This window comes from Camelus dromedarius, chromosome 24, assembly GCF_036321535.1.
Source record: "Camelus dromedarius isolate mCamDro1 chromosome 24, mCamDro1.pat, whole genome shotgun sequence".
In the NCBI taxonomy this organism is placed as follows: Eukaryota; Metazoa; Chordata; class Mammalia; order Artiodactyla; family Camelidae; genus Camelus; species Camelus dromedarius.
The window spans coordinates 27,343,482-27,368,381 of NC_087459.1; the positions used below are offsets into that span (position 1 = coordinate 27,343,482).

General features: G+C 49.3%; 1 protein-coding gene and 1 long non-coding RNA gene across 4 annotated transcripts in view; both read right to left on the minus strand.

The window, feature by feature from the left end:
* HIP1 (huntingtin interacting protein 1) overlaps positions 1-24,900 on the minus strand; it is a 73,597-nt gene that overhangs the window by 43,541 nt on the left and 5,156 nt on the right. For all 3 annotated transcript variants that reach the window (XR_010377706.1, XM_031432713.2, XM_064478620.1), the window contains exon 2: positions 3,162-3,225. Coding sequence is in view for 2 of the 3 variants with exons in the window: in XM_031432713.2 (XP_031288573.1) it covers positions 3,162-3,225 (64 nt within the window). In the remaining variant the exon portion in view is untranslated. The remainder of the gene's footprint in view (positions 1-3,161; positions 3,226-24,900) is intronic.
* On the minus strand, positions 6,274-20,054 carry LOC135319236 (uncharacterized). Its single transcript, XR_010377707.1, has 2 exons — positions 9,783-20,054; positions 6,274-6,527 (listed from the first exon to the last, which is right to left on the minus strand). It is a non-coding gene; the product is annotated as an uncharacterized LOC135319236 (long non-coding RNA).

Genomic DNA, 24,900 nt, shown 5'->3' on the forward strand with positions numbered 1-24,900 from the left:
AAAGGGCCTCATCCTAATAAAATCCATTGTTAGACAATTTCCCCAGAGATGCAATGTCTTTTGGGAGGGGTGTATTTTCCTAATTTGCACTAGTGCACTCTGGGCCAGCCATGGCCCTGGTTTGCCTTTAGCGAGAAGATGCTTTGGTTGGAATTTGCTTTGCTTTGGGAAGACAGACTGCCCTTCCTCTAAGTTTGTTGAGTCTGTGATTGGGGCCTTTGCAGGGGGATAATTACAGTTAACATTTTAACCATACAGTACAGCTTCTCAAAATTCTGTGTTCTATAGTGATTAATAATGAAAAACAAGGGCATGCTTCAAGGGCCCTGGCCCCTACTGGGGACCCACACCCTGGCTAACCAACACCCTTGGCTCCTCTTCCAGGTGGCACCTGACTCCTCTCCTGTTAAGCATTCTGCTCTTGCCCTGAAAGCATCAATCTTTTGTTTAAAATGTCTTCTCCCTAAACTTAAAATAAACTCATAAACCCCACCTCTTCTATAAACCTTCCTGGCCTCATCCAGGGGTGCCGTCATCACCCAACCCCTTGAATTCCTTGTATGCAGAATTCTGGGGCCACTTACCCCTGAGTTCCAATTCCAAACCTACCTGCCACCCATGGACCGCCTGCCACAATTTGTGTGTAATAAATGTCCTTCTGGCCTATATGATTTTAATGGATCACCAGGCCTCTATAATTTGGGAGCCCTTTTCTGAGGAGAGGAGAGGATTTCCACATTTCTTTTGTAATTGTTGCTTACACCCAGTAGGTGGGCACCATCCATCCCAAGTACAGCAACTTCCTTGGAACTTCTGACTTCTTTATTTCCAGGCTCCGGTAAGAAGCACCATGCCATGTAGGAAAGACTTGCCTCAGGCTAAAAATGATGTGACTCATCCAAAGAGACATGGTGTTTTGCTTCTGAGCTGGATGGTATCATAAAGTTCCTTTCAGGAACTGAAATTTGCATTTTGAGAGGGGCCGCCTTGAACATGGAGTTTGGGGTATGGAAGCTGAAATTGGCATTTAGTCTTAGAGGGATTTCTCAAATAACTTATAGTATCAACTAAAGCACAGCCCCCTTGGTCTGGAAGAAAGCCGAGGTGAGACGGACAGCTCCTTGTACCCTCTTGCGATGATTTCTCATGGCAGATTGTGGCTCCTTTAACCTGACACCTAAACAGAAGTCAGGGCAGGGGTGGAGTGGGCTGGGTACCCTGGCTTTGAAAGAGGCAAGGAGACCTTTCTGTCTGTCTTGATTTCATAAGCATTGTAATGTATCCAATACCCGTCAGATGCTGTAAAAAGAGATAAAGAAAAATAAGACTCAGTCCTCCAGAAGTGGGTACTGTGGTCAGGATACCAACCTGCTGACCAGGCAGGCAGCCGGGATAAATGCTCTTCTGAACAGCATTTCTGAAGTCAGACTTCCCAAATGCTTATTCAGTTAGGAGTGAGGGTAGCTGACGCTCTTTAAAAGTATCGACAGAGAAGAAATGTTTCCTCATAAGCTTTAAACCCTACTGTATGGAGTTGATCTTTTCAACATTTATCCACTCCTTAGAAATTGTGAGGCAGAGAGACTCCTAGAATGTCAGAGCTAGAATGTTAGGACTTTGAAATCTTCTTTGGCCGACACTTGGCCAAGACAACAGAATTAAGGGTCACAGAGGCCCCACTGGGCCCACTCAAGGTCCCAGAACAAGCCAGAGCTCCAGAGATGGGATTCTGGAATCTCTCTCCAGTGTCCCTTCTGCCACCCCAGGTGGCCTCCTTGGCCAGATGTGACATGGCCTGGCCACTATAGGCATGGGCCTCTGTGTGCCCATATGCCATCCAGAGCAGCACACTGGCCCATGACAACGGTCCTCTCTTACTTCCTACCTCGCATCAGACTGATCAGTAGTCTTAGCAGGCAGGGGTCAGGACTGGGTAACTCCCTCCAAGATAATCAGTCAGTCCACTAATAATAAAGGCTTTTCTTGGTTTGGTTTTCTTGACTCACCAAAGAGTCAAAGGAATAAAGGGCAAGGTCTGGCTAGGCTCACTGTTGGGCTCCCAGGTTTCTGGGGTAACCGGGAGAGGTTCTATAGCTCCATCCCACAGCAAAGTCCTAATTCCAACCAGAGCATCTTCCCACTAAAGATGAACTGCTTTCCCTCTGGTGAAGCACAGTACACGCTATTAGCAACACTTCCCAAGGGCATGACGGGTTCTGGGAATCCTGCTGGCAAGGCTAGCCTGGAGGGTTTCCTGCAGGGGCTTCAAGACAAGCTATTCCAACCTGACTGGCTGTGGTGCAGCCACCAGGACCAGCCCCGGTAAGAAGGAGCTGCCCACCCCAGGCAGAAGCTCAGCCTCCACTGGCCCTGTGCTCCGCCCGGGCACACGCAGAGTTAAAGGCTGCATCACTGGCAGCCTCTCCTTTGGCCTTTGAGGATTAGCCTTCCAGCACCTGGCTCTACACCACAAGGCCAGATCACAAGGGATCCACCAGCCAGAGCACTGCCTGCACTCTTCTCCAAGGCCACAGACCCATGGTGGTGGTCGCTCAGGGCCTCTGCCAACTCGATGTGTGGGGCTTGGTGAAAACCTTCAAATCATCAGTTCCTTAAATCCACCCTGACCTTCTTGTCTTCTTCCTCGTGGCTTGGGGGTGGTGTGCAGGGAACGAGCCCACACAGGTGGCCTTGCTTACATGGCTGAGCCCCTGCGTCAGTTTAAGGTCAACCGCTGCTGCTCAGACCTCTGTTTTGCTTTCATGCTCAGAGAAGGGGATTTGATCATGTTCCCAAGGGGGTGGTCATGTGACCAAGTGCAGGGCCCAGAGCGCTTTGATGATACAGGTGAAAACCCTTCCTGTGCCCCGAGAAAGTATCTCAAAGGAAAGTGACTTCAAATGACTTGGCAGTTCTGAGAAGCTAAGTCCCAGGAGAGGAGCCGGACTGAGCTAGATGGCAGTTTTGGTCCCTTCCAGCCTGGCCGGCTGTGGGCTCTGAGGCCAGCAGCAGCCAACCCACGCTGTTCAGACCCGGTGGGGGCCTGGCTGGTGTGGGGGTTCCCCTTCCTGCAGCTGAGCAAGGACACCTCACCCTGACCTCAGTCCCCATGATTTGACCCCATTCAGGGTCGGTCTTCCAAGCAACATCCAAAAGGATATTTCTGGCGTGTTTTTCCTTTACGGCCACTTCCTGCGTATTAATGGCCTTATTGATGCTGACAGTCTGAAAAACAAGAAGGGGGAGGGGCAAGGAGGATGAGATGAATAAGCTTCTGAGAGTGGCTGAGACCCTCCCAGACGCCCCGCCCCTTCCCCTCCCTCCAATGACTCCTCTCTCCCCAAAGACCCCTCTGCCCCACTGTCCCCGTGCAGGGCCCCCAGCGGGGGGCAGAGGTCCCCGGCCAGCTGGCCCGGGCTGTCCTCAGGCAGCGGGCTTTGCTGCCTGGCATTGGCTGTGCCCAGCTGCTGCGCCCGCCTGCCACTCATCCACTTGGCACAACAACATGGCAATTAAAGCCTGCACAAAGGGATGCCTTTCATCCCCCAGGGAAACATTATTTCTCCGGGAGCAGGAGGAAGAGGCGCTGAGATCAGGGAGGGACTGTGACTCAAAGACCATCCAGCCGCCCCTCTCTCCAGCTAGAACCTTCCATGGAGCCTTCCCTAGGTGGCCAAGGTCGGCAGTGGTCACTCTCTGCTCTTCTATCCCCGCTCTTGGACACTTTCCACCTCCTAACCAAACTCCATTTTATTTTCTTACTCATATCATAAGGCCTGACAAATATTCTCTCCTTTCCAGTAGTTTTTAAAATCATACCTCTTTCGAAGTTAGCAAAGTAGGTTATACAGATAAATACAACCGACACAAACACATACACGGAATCGTATGACGTAGGCTGGTTTTTGAAGGACAGGTTTTTCCTTTTTCTGTTTTGCTTTGCTTTCTTTCCACAGACGTCATTCTACCCCAACATGTTAACAACCTGTTATGCATCATACACACACACACACCCCTCTACATTCCAAAGTGGTTAATTTTGTCACGGTTGTATAAAGCTGAGACCGTCATGCACAGACTTTTTTACATCTTGCTTGAAAATATCCGGTGAAAAATTCTCCAAGTGAACTGGTAACACACTAGTTCATCCTTTAAAAAGGCAACATAATACTCCATGGCATGGGTGAATGGGATTTATAACAGCCGGTATTGTGACTCAATTTATTTCCAGTAAATGGTTACTATATTCCATATATCCTTACTAATTGATGCTTTCATTTCTAAGGGATAGAGTACTAGGAGTGAGATTACTGGGTCAAAGTTGTTGTTTCTCTTTTAAACTTTTCATTGTGGGAAAAGTCCAAGCAGACACAAACAGGATGATTAGTCCAATAAACCCCAGGTCATCAGTTCCCCAGCACCAACCACTATGAATCTGCAGCCAAACATGCTTCCTTATGGATGAAGGCTCACAAACATTTTCTGTAAAGAGCCGGTTAGTAAATATTTTAGGCTTTGCAAGCCACACGGTCTCCACTGTATTCAATTCTGCTGCTGGAGCGAAAAAGCAGCCTCAGCGATACTAAATGAAATGAATACGTAACCCAATGACTGTGGCTGAATTCCAATAAAACTTTATTTACAAAACCGGGAGGTGGTCTGGACTTGGCCTGTGCCTCTAGCATGCTCACCCTTGCTTTGTACCATCAGTCACGGATTCCCTTGCTCTGAAGTAAATTCTAGGTGTTATGCCATTTTACTCAGTAAATATTTTAGTACAAACATCTAAGGGGAAAAAAAAAGACTTTTTAGAAATTAACCATAATACTATGATCACATCTAAAATTTTAAGGATAATTTCTTAATACCATCAAAGGGTTTGGGCTCACATTCCTCTCTTGTGTCACAACAAAAACCTTCCTCGTGGCTGTTCTCATCAGGATCTAAAGAAGGTTGCCAGGTTTCCTCAACAGGCTCTAACAATTCACACTTCCACTGACAACGTACAAAAGCATCCCCACCGACAACAGGGCTTATCGCTTCTTTTCATTTTTGCTGATCTTACAGGTGTAGTGACATCTCATCATTACTCTAATTCGTATGTCCATGACTACTAGTGAGTTTTGAGTATTTTCTTACATGTTCTCATGATCGTTGATTGCCTTACATAGTTATGTATGTTCATCTTCCCTTTTAAAAAAAATTAGTTGATTTACAATGTTGTGTTAATTTTTTTCTGGTGTACAGCATAGTGATTCAGTTACATACATATATATTCTTTTTCATTATAATTACTACAAGATATCGAATATAGTTCTGTGCACTATACAGTAGGAACTTGTTGTTTATCTGTTTTATATACGTTCATGTTATCTTTTATAGCTTCTACATTTTTCTCCTGCTCCTGTTGTTTATACTGGTAGATGCTTACATTTTCTTCTAAGTGTTTTACTGTTGGTATTTTACACTTGAGTCTTTACCTGGAAAAAATACACACTTACATGTATGTATGTCATATATGTGCGTGTGTGTGTGTACAGATGGGATAGAATAGGTTATTTCTAGGCTTTACCAAGATGTGTTCTTTTACATCTGGTTTACATAACTTTCGGGTGTGTCCTTTAAGTTCACTTTTGCACATATTTTTTTTCTTCCCTACCAGACTCAACTCTTTTAACACCATAAGCTTTGTTGTGAGTTGAATTGTGTCTCCCCGCAAAAAGATATACGCAACTCCAAATCCCCGAGCACCTGTGAATGTGATCTCATTTGGAAATAGGCTCTTGGCAGATGCAATTACTTAAGATGAGGTCATACTGGATTAGGGTGGGTCCTAAATCCAGTATGACTGGGGTTCTTATGAGAAGGTCTTGGAAAAACACAGAGGCCCAGACACGCAGGAGGAAGACAGCCATGTGAAGATGGAGGCAGACGTTAGAGTAATGTGCCTACAAGTCAAGGGATGCCCAGGGTGGCCAGCAACCACTAGAAGCTAGGAAGAGGCAAGGGTGGATTCTTCCCTAGACTCTCAAAAGGGACATGGCCCTGCCAACACCTTCCAGCCACCAGAACTGTGGGAGAATGAATTTCTGTTGTTTTAAGCCACCCAGTGTGCAGTAACCCCATCAGAATCAGCCCTCCCGGAGGACAAGGCGAGGGCAGATACTGCCTTCCCTGTACCCTCTAGCACAGGCAGCGCGCTCCCCCGAGCACCATTATTGGCCGTCAGTGCAAGAGTAAGACCAGTCAAGAAGGAATCTCATACAAGAGATGCTGCGAGAAAGAAGTAAAAAGTTTATTCCCCCACATCTCCCAGTGAGGCAGTACTCATGTCCCATGGAGGCCCTCCTGGGACCTCATTTCTCAGCATCTCTTCCAGACTCATCCCAGGCCATCCTCTTTCCTTCAGATTTCCTCTGATGAGTGACAGTAGTTCCGTCTATGTTTCTCCCAGCTCCAGATGGGATCCTGGCTGCAGAGAGATCTCTGGGCAAAGTGACCACATTTGCCAAGCCTTTCAAGGTTGCCTGCATTCATAAGAAATTATAAGAGACCTAAAAAATGTAAGATGACAGCCAGAGACCCAAGTCCAATAAGGTGGGAACTGCAGGTGGTCAGGCTCCAGGGGGTTGGTGGACACAGTCAGTAGCATGAGCCATGATGGATGAAGGAAAATCCACACTGGCCGGCAATGCTAGAAACTGCATCAGAGCCTCAAGGGAGGACCATGATGGGCGGGGCTTGGGTTTATTCCAAAAATATCTGTTTATACTGACTGACCAATTCCCAAGCTTGTGGTCATTGTGAGCCTTGCTCGAAAAAAAAAAAATCCTTAAAATTCCCTTAAGCCACACAAAATAATACACCATGGGTATATAACCACAGACTGCGTGTGTGTGTCTGTGAACTGAAAACGTTCTGTGCTCTACATGTTGAAAGGCAGGAGAAATCCCTTGAAACTGCTCCAGGAAGATCTGTCAAAGGAAGAAAGGGGTTATCTATCTGTCCAGGTGCCTCTCCCACCATCTACCTACTTCTCTCATTTACGCCGCCCACCAACTCGAGAGGCAGCTGCCGTGGCTGCACAGAAAGGCTAAGCCCCTTGGCCAAGGTCATAATACTATTCAGGTGGCCAGATCCTCGAGTCCAGCTCTGGAAAGGCCTGGAGCACGCCGGCGGGGTGGGCTGCAGGGCTGCTTGTAGGCAAGGGCAGGGGTGGTGGTGGGAGTAGGGGTGAGGGATGAGGCCAGAAGGGGAGGGGGCGCTGGGTGCAGGTGGCCAGTGGGCTTTGGCGTGGGCAGGAGGGGATGGAAGCAGCTGGAGGAAGAGGGTTGAAGAGGCAGCTATTAGTAGCAGAGAGGTAAAGGAATAAAGGCCTCAACCCAAACGATGGAAGTGAAAATGGAACAAACCTGATGTAAGGTGGGCTCTAAACAATTTCAGTAGGACAGGCCAGCAGGATCTCCCAGTCCCCGGGGACAAAGCAGAGGGACGTATCAGAGATGCCACAGCGGTTTTGAAGCCAACAGAGGGCAGGACAGAGGCCGGCATCTCGGGCTGAGGGGACACTAAGCAAAGGACAGTGAGGCTGATGAGGGGAGGCCCTTGGGGTGAGAAACAGCCATTTTTAAAAGAATGAGGAGGTGAACTAGCAGTAGCAGTGGTTATAATCATCAAGATAATGGCAGCTAATGAGTGATTACCAGGCCTGGTGCTAATAAACATTTTAAATGAATTATCTCATTCAAGTCTTATAACTACATCTGATGAGTAGGTGAGCATTAGTATTACTCATCTTCATTTTACAGATAAGGAAACCAAGGCTTAGCAAGGCTAAGTAAATTGCCCAAGGTCGCTCCACCAGCCAGCGCAGAGCAGAACTCAGACTCAGATGTGTGGGTCCACAGCTCAGGCTCCATCACACCCCCACACCAGACACGGTCCTCCCCACCACAAAGACTCAGAATCAGAACCCAAACCATTTCCGCAGACTGCAAAACTGGGTTAAACGTCACAAGATGCAATCCAGCAGGCATAAAGGAAGTTTATTGTACTGAAGTCTCAACTTGCTGGCATAGCAGAGGATATGACTCAAAGCAACACTTGAGAAAACGATTTAGGTGTTTTATTTGGCTGTGAACTTAATATAAGCAACATTGTGATGTGGGTGATCAAAATGTAGGTCTCAGCTCTGGATGTATTAAAAGGAGCATAGTGTTCAGAATGAGGGAGGGGATGGTTCTAATTCTCTATGAAGATAAATTCACAGGTAAAATGCTATTCAGTTTTAGACTTTGTACATTATGAAGGAGACCAACAAACTAGACTACTTCTAAAAAGGAGTGGCCTGGACTTGGATGCACTGGAGACCTGAAGAAAACTTAGAGGAATATCAATATTCTGAAAGGTGGTCATGAGGAAGGAGGAATAACTCCAGGGATCAAAACTAGACCAATGGGTAGAAGTACAGCAAGGCCATTTCTGGATAAACTTAAAGCTGTTTCATGAAGGAGAGAATTCCCCATTATTAGAAGTACACAGGCCGAGGTGTGGCAACCTCTCCTCGGGGTTACTGTGAGAAAGACTTACAGGCTTAGGCTGGATTAGATGATTTTTAAGTTCCTTCTCGCTGTTAGACTCTGTTAAGGCCCTTTAGGTGATTGGGGACGGGGAGGGAAGCTTTGGATATCAGGGCAAGAAATTGTGACCTGATAGAAGACACTGAGAGCCACAGAAGGCTCTTGAGCAGGGGAGGGACCTGATACAAATGCCCTTCCATCCTCCTGAGTTTGATGAGTTACCTTTTCAGCTTCCTGATGAAGGAAAGTGTGGACCAACTTCTGTGTGGACGTTCAGAATTCCAGCCCCAGGACGAGCCCAGGACCCTGACACAGGACCCAGCCTAGCAACAGGCTATGGAACGAAGTTTCTTCCCAAACCAACAGCTCCAAGACACCCGCAAGCTGCACCTGCCCAGGTCTGGATGGCCCCAGGCCCTTCTTCTGCAGCTCTGGCAGGCTCTCGGAGTGCCCACCTACTGCGGCCAATATGCCCAAAGCTCTCCAAGCAACACTTCCCCACCTATAAGTGCCTGAGGGGCAGGGTCCAGCCCGCGGCTGCAGGCGCACGACCTGGTTCCTATGGCAAGACTTTTGGCACTCAGAGGCGGGGCTGAGCCTGTGGGCCAGTAAATGGAGGCTGTGGGTCCTCCAATCTCAGACACCAGGACGCTTCCAGGGCAGATGTTCCTTGCTACTAGTGTACTGTACTTTTGTGATGCTTTGGGCCTGGGATGCCATTCTGTGCCCCACGCTTGCCCCTCTGCCTTCGGCATCCCACATCCTGCCCCGTCTTCAGAGCACAGACCAAATTTTACCTTCCTTTAGACTTGCCAGGCCCCTCTTAGATGGGGATTAGAACCTAGAATTAGAAATGTGTTCCTTCTTTCTTTTTCAGCTCCTATGTCTCATCACGTGTTTGACAGCCAGTCTATCGTCTTCCGTCCCCGCCAGGATGAAAATCCTGCCTTCTTCCCTGGCGGCCCCACAGCTGCCGAGGCAGGGCAGAGTCTTCATAAATCAGTAAATCATTAAGGACGTAAGGACTGCTTCCCAGCGCATCCCCATCTGCAAAGTACCGGCTATGTGAGTCCTGATCTCTTGAGAAAACCTGCTCTCTTCCCCCCACCCCCCCCGCCCCAGACTCTCTCTGAAGGAGCTGGGCCATGCCTGGGGGGACCCTCCCAGGGCAGATGGTGGGAAGTTTGGGGCTCAGTGTCTCACCTCTGGCCTGGCTTGGAGAATGTCCTCTGAGAACAGGCTGTTCTCCAGATTCCCCCGAGTCACACAGGACCTAAGACCAGGCAGGGTCCCCCTGAAAGAGCAGCATTGTGCCACTTCCTGACCCCGCTGGCCCTTGTGTCCCAAGCTGGTTCCGGAGAGCCAATTATCAGCAGGCACCGCAGGAAGGGCGGCTTTCCCCCAGCCTCTGTCCCCTCCGCCCCACCCTCGACTCCCACAGGACAGCCTCAGCCAGGCTGCAGCCAACGGGAAACCTTCAGGCCTTGCTTCTGCGGGGAGCAGGGGCTAGGCCCGGGCTGTGGGGGCTAGCCGGCCTCTGTCCATCACGCACACAGCTCCTGGCAGAGGCCTGGCATTTGGGCTGCCAAGGCTGGGCTGGCTTGCTAAGGTTCCATGGCAGGGATAGGCATGGAGGATGTGCCTGGTGCGGGTGGCAGGTCCTGAAGCCAAGGACTGGAAGGCCCACTATCCAGGCCAAGTGCAGGAAAACCTGAGACCAGGATGGGTGGGAGGAGAAAGGAGGAAATACGATAGAAGGGAGACAGAGAAACAGAATGGAAAGGGCAGGCAGTGGGATGGGAGGCATTTGTTGAGCACAGCCAGAGGTGGCCACCACCAACAGCCTCGGCGATGCTGCCCACCTTGGGGGCTGAGGCCTGCGTCCCTCACGGAGTCAGGTGTGGAAGCTTGGAGTAAACAGATGAGGCAGGTGGTCCTGCTAACGCCTGCAACTTGGTGTAGTCTCTCATCCTTCCCCCATCCCAGCCTGCACTCCTGCAAAGGCCTGTAGCATCCAGGAGCCAAGCTCAGCCCACACAAGACTGAAAAGATCTTCCTTCCAAGGGCCTGATCCTGAGACACAGGACAGAAAGGGATCCTCTGGGTCACCATCTCCACCCAGGCACGAACGAGGCTGGTGAGGGGGTAGGGTGGGCAGCGATGCCGGCAAGAGGCAGACTCAGAAGACTGCTGAGGTGTACCATGGTAAAGGTGGGGACAGCCAGAGTAAGGACGACAGATTCAGAACCAAGTTGAGGTCACATGAGCCTCGGGGAAGAGACAAGCAGGGCACAGAAGACCAAAGGCAGCCCTCAGTACTGAGTGAGACCGCTCTGGTCCTGCCTGTGATACTTGGAAGTTGATGTCAGCCATCAAGTCTTTTTAATTCTTCTCTTGATCAGAAATTATAATAGGATAGTCACTGTCATTGTCCCCCAGTTAGTGGTAGCAGCAGGGCCTCTACCAGGTGCTGCACTTGGGGATTTGCTTCTGATGCTCCCTCCCCTGGAGGGCAGGGAATCCGACCCCCGATTTCCAGAGTCAAGTTGCCCAAAGTAACACAGGCAGCAGCAGGTAGAGCCCGAATTCAAACCCAGGTCCTTCTGCCCACACTGCGCTGCCTTCAGCAACACTCAGCAGCCTCAACGTCGCCCACCTGCCTGCCTCACTTTCCAGCCCATGACAACTGCGCCCCAGATCTCTATTGACTCCTATTAGCTCCTGGGTGATCTCAACCAGGCCCAAGGCTCTGAACTGTTTCTGCCAGCATGGCCAACCGCCCAACTATTCCTCTCCCAGCCTCCCTAGAAGTCATCCTGCACTGTCGCCTTTGCCTCAGTGCGCCCATCCTACCCATCAGTAAAGCTTTCTTGTCCACTTCCCAAATCCCTCTGTTTCTTTCTTCATATTATGTGTAAAACAACTTTTTTAAAAGTGGAAAACACAGGAATTATGATTTTGACTGAATGTCTACTATATGCAGGTCAGGGCTGCCATCTGGGCTGTAAGACTGGGCTACACACACTCCAGGTGAGCCTTTCCCACAGGTTATAAAGGACAATCCGTGTAACTGGACCTGCTACCGGGGTGCGGGACCCGCTACCTGGTGCTGCTGGAGAGCACGGGTGAAGCCCAAGAGTTAACCCTTTACAGGGAGAGAAGGACCGTCCTCCTCCCATTTCCTTCCTTCTCCTCTGCGTGATCTCAGTACTTTGCGAAAAAAGCAAGCAGCACAGGTGCACACGTTACCTACGCCGGGCGTACGAGCAGATCAGAAAGCTGCAGCCAGAATGAGATGAGGCTTCCAGAATACGTGTGGGCCACCCCAAAAGGGCTGGACACCTTATTTCACAAAAAGCAAACAGATCAAGAAGGGGGAGGTATGTTGCTTTCAGCCGTGGTGGGAGGTTGACGCTAAACTCCTATGTGGCTTGTTTTTTTTTTTCTGTCCAGAGTGATTTTTGAACTGAAAAAGGCAGAAAGCGCGTTGAAAGAGAAAAACCCTCCTTCAACAATTTAGGAGTTAGGGGAGTTAGGAAGACTCCCCGGTGCCGAGTGAGTGCAGGCATCTGACTTGGATGAGGACATGAAAGGGATGAAGACAGCAAGTCTAGGTGGTGCACACACACTCTGGGCATCGTGGCGGGCTGGTGGGGAAACAGTGGGGCCCAAAGGCCAGACATGGGTGAAGATAACCGTGATTTACTGGCAGCGAAGAAGGTAAAATGTCACGTGTGACTCACAAGAGGTTCCTGAGAGAAAGGGCGGCATTGCTCACCAGGCGCCAACACGCATTCGCGGAAGCAAGTCACGTGAGACTGACCGCGTTTCCCTCCTTAGACTCTAGGCCAGCGTTTCAGGAAAACCAAGTAGACATGGTGTGTGTCTGAATTTCCACCTTCTAGGCACTTAATATAGTCTCTTAAAACATCTCGTAGACAAGGATGAGTGATAATGGGGCTAACAGGAGTGGAAACTACTGACTGCAGCCAAACCTGGCTCACAGCCTGTCTGTGCATGACCTATGAGCTGAGATTGGTTTTTATATCATTACTTCTTTTAAAATTTGTTTTTTGCTTTTTCTGGGGGGAGGGGAGTGGGGAGGTAATTAGGTTTATTTATTTATTTTTAGAGGAGGTACTAGGGATTGAACCCAGGACCTTGTGCATGCTAAGCAGGCACTCTACCACTTGAGCTAAACCTTCCCCACTGGTTTTTATATTTTTAAAGGGAAGAGGACTTGGATGAGCAGGAGGGGAAGGAAGAAGGGGAGAAGGAGGAGGGAGAAGCAACAGCAGCAGCAGCAGCTGGCCACAAAGCCAAAAATATTCACCATCTGGACTTTTGCAGAAAAAATTTGGTGTCCCCTGGGCTAGACAGGGAGGTCCCTGAGGGTAGAGGTCCACTCTTACAGGTCTGGTTATTGGCTGTCATCATCTAGGGGGTGAGGCGCGCTGGTGCCCGAGGCCTGGTTCTGCTCCCTGTGTCTACCAGTGAGGGGATAAAGACGCACAGTGACCGATCTAATTCATGCTGAGAGTAACAGCCAGTGCATCCGGATGATATGGGTAGAGTACGACCGTGGGGAAAAACCAACAGGACGGAAGATTCCTGGCCCAGAATCCAAGTGCCTGTGGCCGAACTGCAGACTAACTGAAAAGGGCTGAGCTTACGCCCAGTGGTTCCCCATAAGTTCATGGACAGTATGATGTGGCCACCATAATAAAATAAAGTTTAAGAAGCTAATTTCATTTTAAGCCACATCAACAGAATGATAAGATCTAGAACAACAGCCAATCCTTGGTTTTACAGCTGTCAACCACACTTGGAGTACCGATTCATCCTACCACGTGCCAGAGAGTCTGCTGGGCACCAAATAACAACGCGTTCGGCTCTGGGCACCCCATTCTACGACGAATGTGGATCAAGCGGGTGTGTGCAAAGGAAACCAGCTAGGACGGTGAGCCCCAGGAGGTGAGATGAGAGAACAGAAATCAGGGAAAGTGGCAGTGGGGAGGCACGATGGGGAAGAGAGGGCGCAGGTGTCTTCAAATGTGTTAGTTCCCAACGCCTGTGAAATAGATGGTCGCTGGGTCCAACAGGGACCCTGAGTGAGGATGAAGAGCAGCCAGGTTCTGTCTTCATCACCTCCCCAAACTGGACACAACCCCAATGTCCTTCCACCTGGGGACAGGTCCACAAACGGCAGCACAGTCACACCACAGAAAGCGACTCAATCAAAGGAATAAACTTCTGGTTCACGACAACAGTAGGTGAATCCTGAAAGTATTACGTCAATTGAAAGAAGCCAGACTCAAAGGGCCACACACTCCATGAATCCATTTATAGGACATCCTGGAGAAGTTGGAACTACAGGAATAGAAAACAAGATCAGTCATTGCCAAGGGCTGGGGGTGTAGAAGGGGCAACTACAAAGGGGCACGAAGGAATTTTGGGGGGTGATAGAACTGTTTCAAATCTTGACTGCGAAGAGGTTACCCGACTGCATGTGACTGTCAAAACTCAGGGAACGGTGCCCTAACAACGGTGAACTTTACTGTATAGAAATTATAGCTCAATATACCTGGCTTTAGATATAAAGAAGTCAGGTTTCATGAGAAGTGGACAAGGGGACTTGGGAAAGCGGGCACTAATACGTTCAGTCACCGGAGAAGTGTTTACACTGGAGGAGTGTCGCACAGCCCTTCTACTCGTTTTCTCTGCCACTCTGCCAGGAGAGACCCCCATCTCTGTATCCCCCAAGGTCCCCAGAAATTTCTTACAGGCTCTGAATCAGACCATCCAGCACAAGGGCGACCGATGGCAGAAAGAGGGACCCCCGTCATGTCCTCCTGACCCGGAGAAGAAGCCAGTGAGCTCCATCTTCCCGCCTTCATTTATCGTGATGACTGAAGAGTCCTCATCAGCCAGGTCATCCTGCACATCCTCAGGCAAAGATCGCCATGGCTTTCAGAAGGCCCCAAAATGTAGGGCACAAGGGTTAGATACTGACACACCACGTCTCAGGGAAAAGGAGATGCTGGCCCATTTCCCTCTCCCCCGCCTGCCAGCAGCTGTGGCTTCAGAAAGGCATCCCCTGCCTCCCTACCCCCACCCAGTTCTGTTTCTCTTGTCACAGAGGAAGCCTTGGTTCTGCTTTCCAAGTGCCCTGAATTGCAACGCCACATTCACAGGGGCTGCCCCGAGAACTCAGGAGAGTCCCCCTTTGGGCAAGGACTCTGCCTAAAGAATGATGCCCTGGGCAGGCTTGTCAGACACATCCCTGTCACTCAGGAAGCTCCGAGCCAGGCTTCAGCGGCCTTTCGCAACACTTGCCTTCCAGATGGACAGCTGGTCTGCAAGAGTCGAAACCCTGAGCTGTGTCTCTCCCCAAACCACCGGTGTTGCTCAACTTCCTCTGCCCCCATCACTCTCCACCTCACAGATTTCTAACAGGGAGGTTAGTTTTGTCTCTTCTCTTTCAGCAACATAAAGCAACTTTGCCCTGATTCTCTTAAGACACAAGGGGGAGGAGGTGCCTGAGCACAGGATGCCCCCTCCCCGCCTCCGTGCCTCTCCCAGATCTCTGCTCCTAACAGTGTCTCCATCTGCCGAATGAATGAGCCAGGAGGAACTTGCCACACGGAGACAATGCCAGGGCCTGCTGCTTCCCCTACTCCCCAAATCTCTGGTTTTTGTTCTATTTCTACAGCACACACCCCCATCTCACCCCCATATTACTATCTAAGTGGCCCTTGACCTCTACCCTCCACCACAACGCACCCAAGTAAAGCAGCAAGAGTAACTTTCCTCGTGGGTTCTCCCAGCTGAGAAAGCCAGAGGGGTCCCTGATCTCATGAAATCCGAACCCTCCCATGTGATTTCAGCGACACCCCCTCATGCCTCCTTCTTCAGCTTCTTCTTCTTCTTCAGATAGTGGGGGGTCGCCACACAGCTGTGACCTGATTTTCCCAAAAGGCAATTGATTAAGAAATCGAATCCCATTTTACACAAGGGGACAACCATGTGAAAATATCTTACTTGACTCCTGTAATGAATTAGGTCACATTCAACCGTCCCAATTCACCTGTTTGGCTCCTTCAAATGTGTGAAGACCAGGTGCGCTTGGATACTAGTGACAATAGCATTTCTCCATTATTGTCCAGCCCTTCACAAAGCTTTCATCTGCAGTCCTACTGATGCCAAGAAACCCTGGCAAGGGAGGCTGGGCACACTTTGTAGATAAACAAGTGGGCTCGGAGAGGTCAAGTCACACCAGTCAGGCACACCAGTCGGGCACATGGTCTACATTCTACAACGTAGATGGTTACACCTGAACTCTTAGCCAAAGCCAACTTCTTTACTAAACCCCTGCTCTGAGTTCAACACAATTGTTAAGATCTTTGGTCTGTTGAGAATCAGAGAGAGTTTTCAAAAAACTTAGAGTAGGTACCTGAAGGAAGACCTTCCGTAAGGTCTAAACAAGTCAACTTGTACTACTGTCACGGAAGTGGGTTCTGGTCTTAGTTGCTTGCACACCTCCCACCAAACCCCCGTAACACACAGTTGTATCTTCTCTTGGGAGGAACCCACTCTAGTCTTGAAGGTAAAGATTGGGTGCTGGGCCAGTGAAGTCCAAGGTAACTGCAGGCAGACACCGTTCAGAGCACCAGGACTGAACTCCATCAGGCAGCTGTCACAGGTGTGCACTCTCATCTGAGATACTGGCAGGTGGGTGACAGACTGAGAGGGGTTATTCCCGAGCCCTGACCTCCAGCCCCCAGACAAATCAGCCAGTCCTGTGACAGTCTACGGCCAAATTCACACCAGGCACCTTGTGCAAAGCCCCAGAAGATGCCCCTCCAGCCTCATCAGCTCTGCAGAGTATAAGCTTAGATGTGCGAGGGGCAAACGGCAGATGGTGTTTTTTGGTCAGTGCTTCACCAACTTGGCTGTACCTGGACATCACCTAAGAACTGACCCCTGGACCCCCAGGACGCATTCATGCGTCCTTAACAGATTCCTTTCCTCCACCCAGACTGGATTCATCTGGTCTGAGATGGAGCTGCTGTTCATTGCACTCTACATCCGGTCATGTTACAGAACATTCCATGTCAGGGTCTAAGAGAGGGAAAAAAAATTCAGCTAACGGAAAAGCAGGAATGAGGAAAGGGAAAAAGGAGGGCAAAGAAAAAGGGAATAATAAAGACAGAGGAAAAATGGAAAATGAGATTTCCTCAGCTCAAACAGGCATACTTTATTTAAGTAAATATAATCTGGAGGGGGAGAAAATATGAATTGACGGTGAGGACAAATTAGGAGAGTAATCATTTTACAAAAGAATTTGACATCAGATTCCTTTAAATAGCAATCTCTGCTAGTGCATTTAAAATAGGATTCCTTTTACAGAAGTGTGATTTATACAAAACTACATCTGTTACATAAAGCTCAGAAAAATAGCTCTCCTCCCACAAAGTCTGGCTAACTATAGAACTGGCCCAGGATAGATGGTCACCTACTTTCCTCCAAGTGGTACCCAGCCCCCAACATCACTAATTGTTAGAGAAATGTAAATCAAAAAACCACAATGAGATATCACCTCACACCAGTCAGAATGGCCATAATTAAAAAGTCTACAAACGATAAATGCTAGAGAGGGTGTGGAGAAAAAGGAACCCTCCTACACTGCTGGTAGGAAAGTAAATTCATGCAGCCACGATGGAGGACAGTATAGAGGTTCCTTAGAAAACTAAAAATAGACTTACCATATGATCCAGCAATCCCACTCCTGGGCATATATCCAGAGAAAAATATAACTCAAAAAGACACATGCACCCTAATGTTCACAGCAGCACTATTTACAATAGCCAAGACATGGAAACAACCCAAGTGTCCATCGACAGATGACTGGATAAAGATGTGGTATATATATATATATATATACAATGGAATACTACTCAGCTATAAAAAAAAGAATAAAACAATGCCATTTGCAGCAACATGGATGGACCTGGAGATTGTCATTCTAAGTGAAGTAAGCCAGAAACAGAAAGAAAAATGCCGTGTGATATCACTTATATGTGGAATCTAAAAAAAGGGCCATAAATGAACTTATCTACAAAACAGAAACAGACTCACAGACATAGAGAACAAACTTATGGTTACCAGTGGGTAAAGGGAGTGGGAAGGGATAAATTGGGAATTCAAAAATTGCACCTCTTGGGGAGGGATGGGAATGTTTGCTATCTTGATTGTGGTGGTGGTTTCATGGGTGTATACATCTATCAAAACTCATCAACTTGTACATCTGAAATATGTGTAGTTTATTGTCAGGAACCATACCACAAAAAAGATGTTAAAAAAATTTTTTTAAAGATACCCAGCCCTGCTCTCTGTCACCTATTGCTCTATCTCACCTGAACTGACTCTCAAGGTTCACTGGAATATCTTCTGGTCTTTACTAAACTCAGGGAACAACTACTCTGAATTCTCTTCATAGTCGCTCATTTATTCAACACATGTTTTCTGGGCACTACTCTAGGGATACAGCCGTGAACCAAAATCGATGTCTCTGGTCCTGTGGATCTTATATTAGAGTGGGAGATAGAGAGTAAGTAAGTAAAATATAGGGTATGTGAGACGGTGATATATGGAAAACAAGGGTGACAACGGGGCTGGTGTTGTAACCTTACGCAGGGTCACCAGGGAAGGCTGTACTAGAAGGTGACAGAGGGGCGCGTTTGAAAGTGATGAGGAAGCAAACCTGGCAGACACCTGGGGGGACAGTTTCCCGCAGAGCCCACCTGGCAGGTCAAGGAACAGCTAGCGGTTAAGAGTAGCTGGTGCTGAGAGGTCAGAGGTGGGAGAGGCCACACAAGGGGCCACTGCAAGGACCCGCCTTTGTTCTGAGACACAGGAGGCACTAGGAGGTTTTGAGCAAAAGAGTGACATGATCTGACTTCCTTTTTTGGAGGATCCCACTGGCTGCCGTGCTGAGAAGAGGCTGCAGGGACAGGTGTGGAGGCAGGGAGGACCATTAAGGCGCTGCTACATTAATTCAGGCCTGAGATGACAGTGGCTGAGACCTGGCTGGTAGCTGTGGAGGCACTGAGATGCAGTGGAATTCAGATACATTTTGAAGGTAGAGCCGACAGGATTTGCTGATGTTTGGATGTGGGGTCTGAGGAAGGAAGGAGTCAAGGAGGGCACCATGATGATTTGCCAGAGTAACAAGAGGGAGACACTCATGGGAGGACAGGTTTGGGGTGGGCAGATCGGAGCTTGTTTTTGGACACATTAAATAAGAGATGCCCATCGGATATCCTGGTGGAGCTGTAAATGAGCCCAAGCCTGGAATTCAGAAGAGGCTCAAGCTAGATGTACCAGTTTGATAGACATCAGCACGTACATTGATGGGATTTAAAAATGGAGAAGGCCACCAAGGAGTGAGTGTGGATGAGAAGTCTGAGGGCAGCCTGAGTATACCCCATGTTCAAAAAAGAGACACAAGAGGGAATGGGCAACGGAAACAGAACAGAAACAGCCTGTGAGGTAGGAGGAAAACCAGGAGAGGATGTGGCATCCTCACAAAGAAATGTACTTGAACTTCAGTGGTGTTGGCCGCTCCTGAGAGATCAAACAGGATGAGAGCTGAAAACTGACCACTGGATCGAACATCATGGTGACTTTTATGAGGGCTTTTTGGTAGCATGAAGATGGGAGAGCCCGATGGGGGATTTAGGAGGAAAGGGTGGACAGGTGCTGACAAGGGGGCAGAGAAGAAGAAGATGGGGTCTAGGCCACCTTGTTTGTTACAACGTGTTCATGTACACATCAGGAGAGAGAAGGGACAGAATCAAGGGCTGGGGAAGGGGTCCAGAGCACAACAGGAGGTGGCCACCCTCCTAGAGTAACAGGCCAGGCCAGGGCAGGGGCGTAGGCAGATGTGCTGGAGAGCTTGTGTGTGCTTCCTCAGGACTGTGTCTCCTTCCATGGTGAATGAGGAAGCAGGGTCACGGAATCTGCGTGAAGGCGGGGGAGGAAAGGCAGGAAGGACCATCGAGGAAAGTGGAGGGGGACGCACAGGCCTGTGGGCCACCTGTGGAGGAGAGAAATTCAGCCGGCCCTCTGCTTCCCCTTCTCCAGGCCAATTCTCCCCTATTGCTTCCCTGTTCCTCCTTCTCACCACCATTCCAGCTTTAGAATAGTTCGGACCTCGGTGGAATCAATGCTCGGACATATTTGGTCACTTTGGAGTCCTTCTTCTTTTGCAGTGAGGCCTTTCAGGAAAGAGTGCCTGCTTTGGGAAGATGGGCACCAGGGACTTGGCAGTCAGCACTTTTGTGCTGGGGGGATGGGGTGGGGACAGGAGTCTGAGGGAAGCAGAGGAAATACAAGGGCAAAACATCCAGGCTCCCTCCTCTCTTCTCTCCCCTTCCTTCCTTCTCTCTCACCACCCCTCCCTCCCTGGGGAGCTAAAGCACAGACCAAGGAGTCACTTACCTTGCTGTGGCCCAGGCTCTCACTCTCTCTTTCAATTAACCTCCCCTGGCCTGTAACAGAGCCCAGATTCATCTGCACGCCTTACTGCGTGGACTCCTCAAAGTAACACTTGTTCTGCTAACTCCACGGACTAGATGGGGGAACAGAGACTTAAGAATGGTTAAGTGACTTGTCCAGCAAGTTGGGATGCTTGACTAGCTAGACGACCTGGCTGCTAAGTAGCAGAACCAGGATCTGAACCAAGATCTCACTCCAAGTTCAGGCCCATGCATCCCAGCTCCATAGTCCCAGGCTTGGGAAGGATCATTCAGACTCATTTCCACCGAGAGAACACGCAGGTCAATGTCAAGCCCAAGGTTCTAGGAAATGACGTCTTTATTAGCGTACAACTGAAGCACGGGCCTCACTGATCTCAGGTCAGAGCCAAACAGAGGAGAGTGGAGTGGGCAGGGCAGGACTGAGTTACCCTTGTCCCAGCTGGCAGGCAGGAGCCCTGATGGATATTTCTAGCCCCAGGCCCAAGGAGTCATAACAAGCTGGGGTGGATTTGCTAAGCAGCTTTCTAAAGTGGAGAAAGGGGTGGTTGCTAATTTTGGAGGTGGATTTCATCATTGCCTGCAGAGCTGTGATGTGACTTCCTCAGAGAGCAGAGCAGCCAGGAACTCTCACTTCTGTTTCTCGAGGGGTGAAGGAGAGCCCTTCCTTGGGGGGAGAGCCACAAAGTTCAGGAGAAGGGGAAGGGTGTGGAGGAAGACCCAAAGGGCCCCAGGCAGGGTGAATCCCCACCAGGCACCCAGGCCTGAAATCCTGCTGATTTCTGGGCTGCCAGCATCGGGTGGTCATAACAACACCACATCTCTCTTTCTGAAGCAGAGCTCCAACCATGTCAGGTCCAGGGGCTCACTGCTGCACCCCAAACCTTGGCTTCAAGCCACCCCTACAACCTAGGTTAACCTAACCTCCCCAAACCATCTCTGTTTATTTAAGTCCTGCCATTAATTAGTCAGCCATGAGTTTATTCATTCAGTAAACTCCCCCACCAAATATTGAACCCTATGTGTATACTGTATACTAAGTTAACTCAGATGAGTAAAGACATAAGTCCTGGCTTCAAAGAGAGTGACCTCAGTGGGGAGGAAGATGGCGGCATTGTGTACACAGCCAGTGAGAAGAGAGGCTGGCGAGTGCAGGGCGGCCTGGGGGTGAGCACCCAACCAGGCTGAACGATCAGGTATGGTGGCCCTTCCCTGGACCCGATGAGCCGGCCTGGAGAAGGGGTCTGCAGGGTCATTCAGTTGAGAGGCCAGCACCAGGCACAGAATTGGGGCCCAGTGCCCAATGGCAGTGTGACTGGAGTGGGAGAAAGCAAAAAGGAGGCCAGGACCAGAGAGCCCGGTTCATAGTTACAGGGCAGCGGAAAAGAGTACCATCTAAGAAACCTTTCCCATAGGCACCACTCAGCTCAAAACACAACAAAGAAAAGTTCTCAAAAGCCCAAATCTTAAAGCCCAAGTTATTCAAGTGTAAAGCAGTCACTAGATAGACACTCTTTCTTAGACGTGTGTGCAAGGATCTCACCTCAGCGGTGAAAATGGACCCCGCCAAATGTCTCTTAGCCGGGGAGTGATCATGATGAAACCATACGTTGATACACCGGCTCTACTCACCTGGAAATATGAATTGCTAACAGCTGCTAAATGCTTGTCATGTGCCAGACATTGGACTGAGCCTTTTACATGCATGCTAACACCTCAGCCCTCACCACACCCTCACATGGAGGGCCCTGTGATGATCCCCACTACACAAGGGGGGAAACCCTGGCTCAGGGAGCCTCGGTAACCTGTCCAGGTGAGTCAGTGCTGGATACAGAACTTGAATCCCAGGACCCCGTGCCCGTGACTACTCCGATATACTGCTTCTAGATCCAAGGTGTAGTGAAAGCTAAAATACCAGTTTAGAAAACTGTATTATGGCTCCACTTTGTTTAAATATGTGTATATTTGTCTATGTGCCTATGCCTACATTTGGTTGCATCAATGAAAATTTGGCCATTTTTGACTTACAAAAATGGCACTCTCATGTGGTTCAACCTAGCACACGTGTGTGCGTGTGTGCATGCGTACGTTCAGGCACGTGTGAATAAAAACACCTGTAAGGATCTACACCAAATTGTCAACAGCAGTTCTGGATGATGGAAGTATGCCTGATCTTTGTTTTTTTTTTCACACTTTTTCATATTTTCCAAAAAACAGCGTAAGTTAAATGTATTCCTGTGGATTACCTGTTTCCCCACCACAGGTGCCGATGGCTAAAGCTATGAGATATTAAAATATACTGATCTGTATAGCACAGGGAATTATATTCAATGTCTTGTAGTAACCTATATTGAAAAAGAATATGAAAACAGATATATGTATGTACATGTATGATTGAGGCGTTATGCTATACACCAGAAATTGACACAACATTGTAAACTGACTATACCTCAAATAAAATAAAATAATAAAATAAACCGAAAGGGCAGGAGCCCCCACTCTCCTAAACTACACCGTCCAAGGCCAGTGCACTCTTGGCGTCTCCCCTCAGGAGCTGTGAAGTCAAAGCCTGGGAAAAGAGCTGTCACAGGAAGAACCCAGCGTTTGCTGACTCAGGGGACAATGCTGACATATGCACAGGACAAAAAGGACGACAGCCAGGGCACTGGTTGACACTCCCCCGGGGAAAATAGCTGTCCGGCACCAAAACTGCTGACGCGGGTCTTTGAGCTAGCAGGGCTAAGGAGGCAGTGATTTGGTAAGGCTGCTTTCCAAAGAATCCAACCTGGGAGAAATCCAGCAAAAGAAAGCGATTTTAGGTCCCTGAAAATGAGACTGAACTCGTGCTCCAAAGAGAGGTCATGATAGAAACTGAACGAAATGCTCATTTCAAAAGAACTCCCCCTACCCATGGTTTGCAGCTCCCCGACGCTGTGCTTATCCCAGCACCAGTGAGGACCATCTCCGGGCACTGGGACCAGAAGGTGTAAGGCTGTTGGCCAGAATAGCACATTCAAGTCTGGCTGTTAAGTGGAGAGCTCCTCACTTACTGGACGCTTCTTGATTATTTCTAACTTGGGCCCTCACACCCTGCACCCACTCACCTCGCCTCTCCATCCTCTGGCCCTGGTCCTGACAAAACCACCTGACATCCTTTCGCCCACACACAGCGCCATTTCCCCAACTGAAATGTCCTCTCTTCTTATCGCTCCATCACCTGTTCCATCGGCACCACCTGGGCGTCCTATGCTTCCACCAGTGAAATTCCCGCTCCCCGAACTCAACACACAGCTTAAACACCACCTTTTCCAGAAAGCACTGAGGTATGAAGATTTGGACCCCATGTCCTGGGAACTCTGCTAGTCCCACGGACATAGGGACTGCACCTAATCTTCTGGTATAGAGCACAGGTAGCTCCCAAACACATCACGCATTCCGCGGTCTTGTGACCTCGTGCTTTTGCTTGGGTGAATTTCTTTGCCTGGAATGCCTTATTTTCCTTACCCTCTGGGCAAATGCCTTCTTCTCCTTCTCCAGTTTGCTCAGTGAGCCCCTCCCTCCAACGCCAGGCAGTTAATCCCACCCTCTCCCACACTAGCACATCCCTCAAATGTACACTGTGTGTTTTATCACATGTACTCATTACTTATAACATGTCTGATCACTCTCCTAGACTGAGCTCACCCGGCAGAAGGGTCATCCTGGAAAGAAGGATTGTTCTACTCCTTCACCTAAGGTTTCAAGATTTTATTTGTTGCCTTAAGGAAGGATCAAAACTACTAATAATTATAGTCATGGCTTATGAAGCCCTTCCCATGTGCAAAGAACTGTAAACAGGCCATCTCAAACCCTCACAAGTCCGCAGGCACCAATCCATCTGAGACAGTCAGCTGATGTACAGTGAGGTCAACTAATGTGTCCATGGTCCTAGAGTGGTAAGTGGTGGCATCTGGATGTAGCCTCTGGCCAAGGTGACTCCAAAGCCCTCAGTCAGTGTTTAAGGCAGTCTTTTGAACCCTGGACCTTGCGCATGCTAAAGACGCACTCTACCAGTGAGCTATACCCTCCTGCCTAGGGCATTCTCAGGACACAGAAGTCACTCCCTGATGCTCCGAGTGCAGGGGATGGTGCTAGGGACTCCAGCTGGTTCCCACCCTGTAATCCCCGTCCTGTTTGCCCACAGCAATCCCCTCCAGATCAAAGACTCTCTAGGATTCAGGGAATCTAGAGGAGACACGGAGATTTTTTTCCTTAAAATGGCTTAATTTCTTTGGGGGCCTGGGGAACACAAATTCTGTCTGGCTGCAAAAATCCTCCAGTTCAGGGGCAGCTGCCAGACCACGTGCCTGTCCGGTTTTGGACTGGGACCTCTCGGGCGAGAAAGGAGACAAAGGTGGAGCGGAAACAGCCCCCGGATGTGCTCTTCAAGAAAATCACCCAGCTGTGTGTGCGTGCTGGGGTGGGGGGAGAGTCGGGGGAGTGGAGTCTGGGGGGGCGGGGGAGACGGCAGGGAGGGTGGGTCATCTGGGGGCTGGGCTGTCTTAAACCCTCCATTTGCAGCTGAATTTAGCCCATGACTGGCAGGGTGACGCAGAGGGGCTACTGAGGACACTAAATCCTGCTTATTTCTCGAGGCTATTTTGAGGGAGAAAATAATCCAGGTGAGAGTGTTCTGTCAACTACACATGTCTCTGTATCCTCCCACTCAAAGCATTTCAAGAAATCTGTCTCCCTCTCTTGACTCGGAGCCTTTCAACAGACAGCTCGGCCATCCTCAGCTCTGG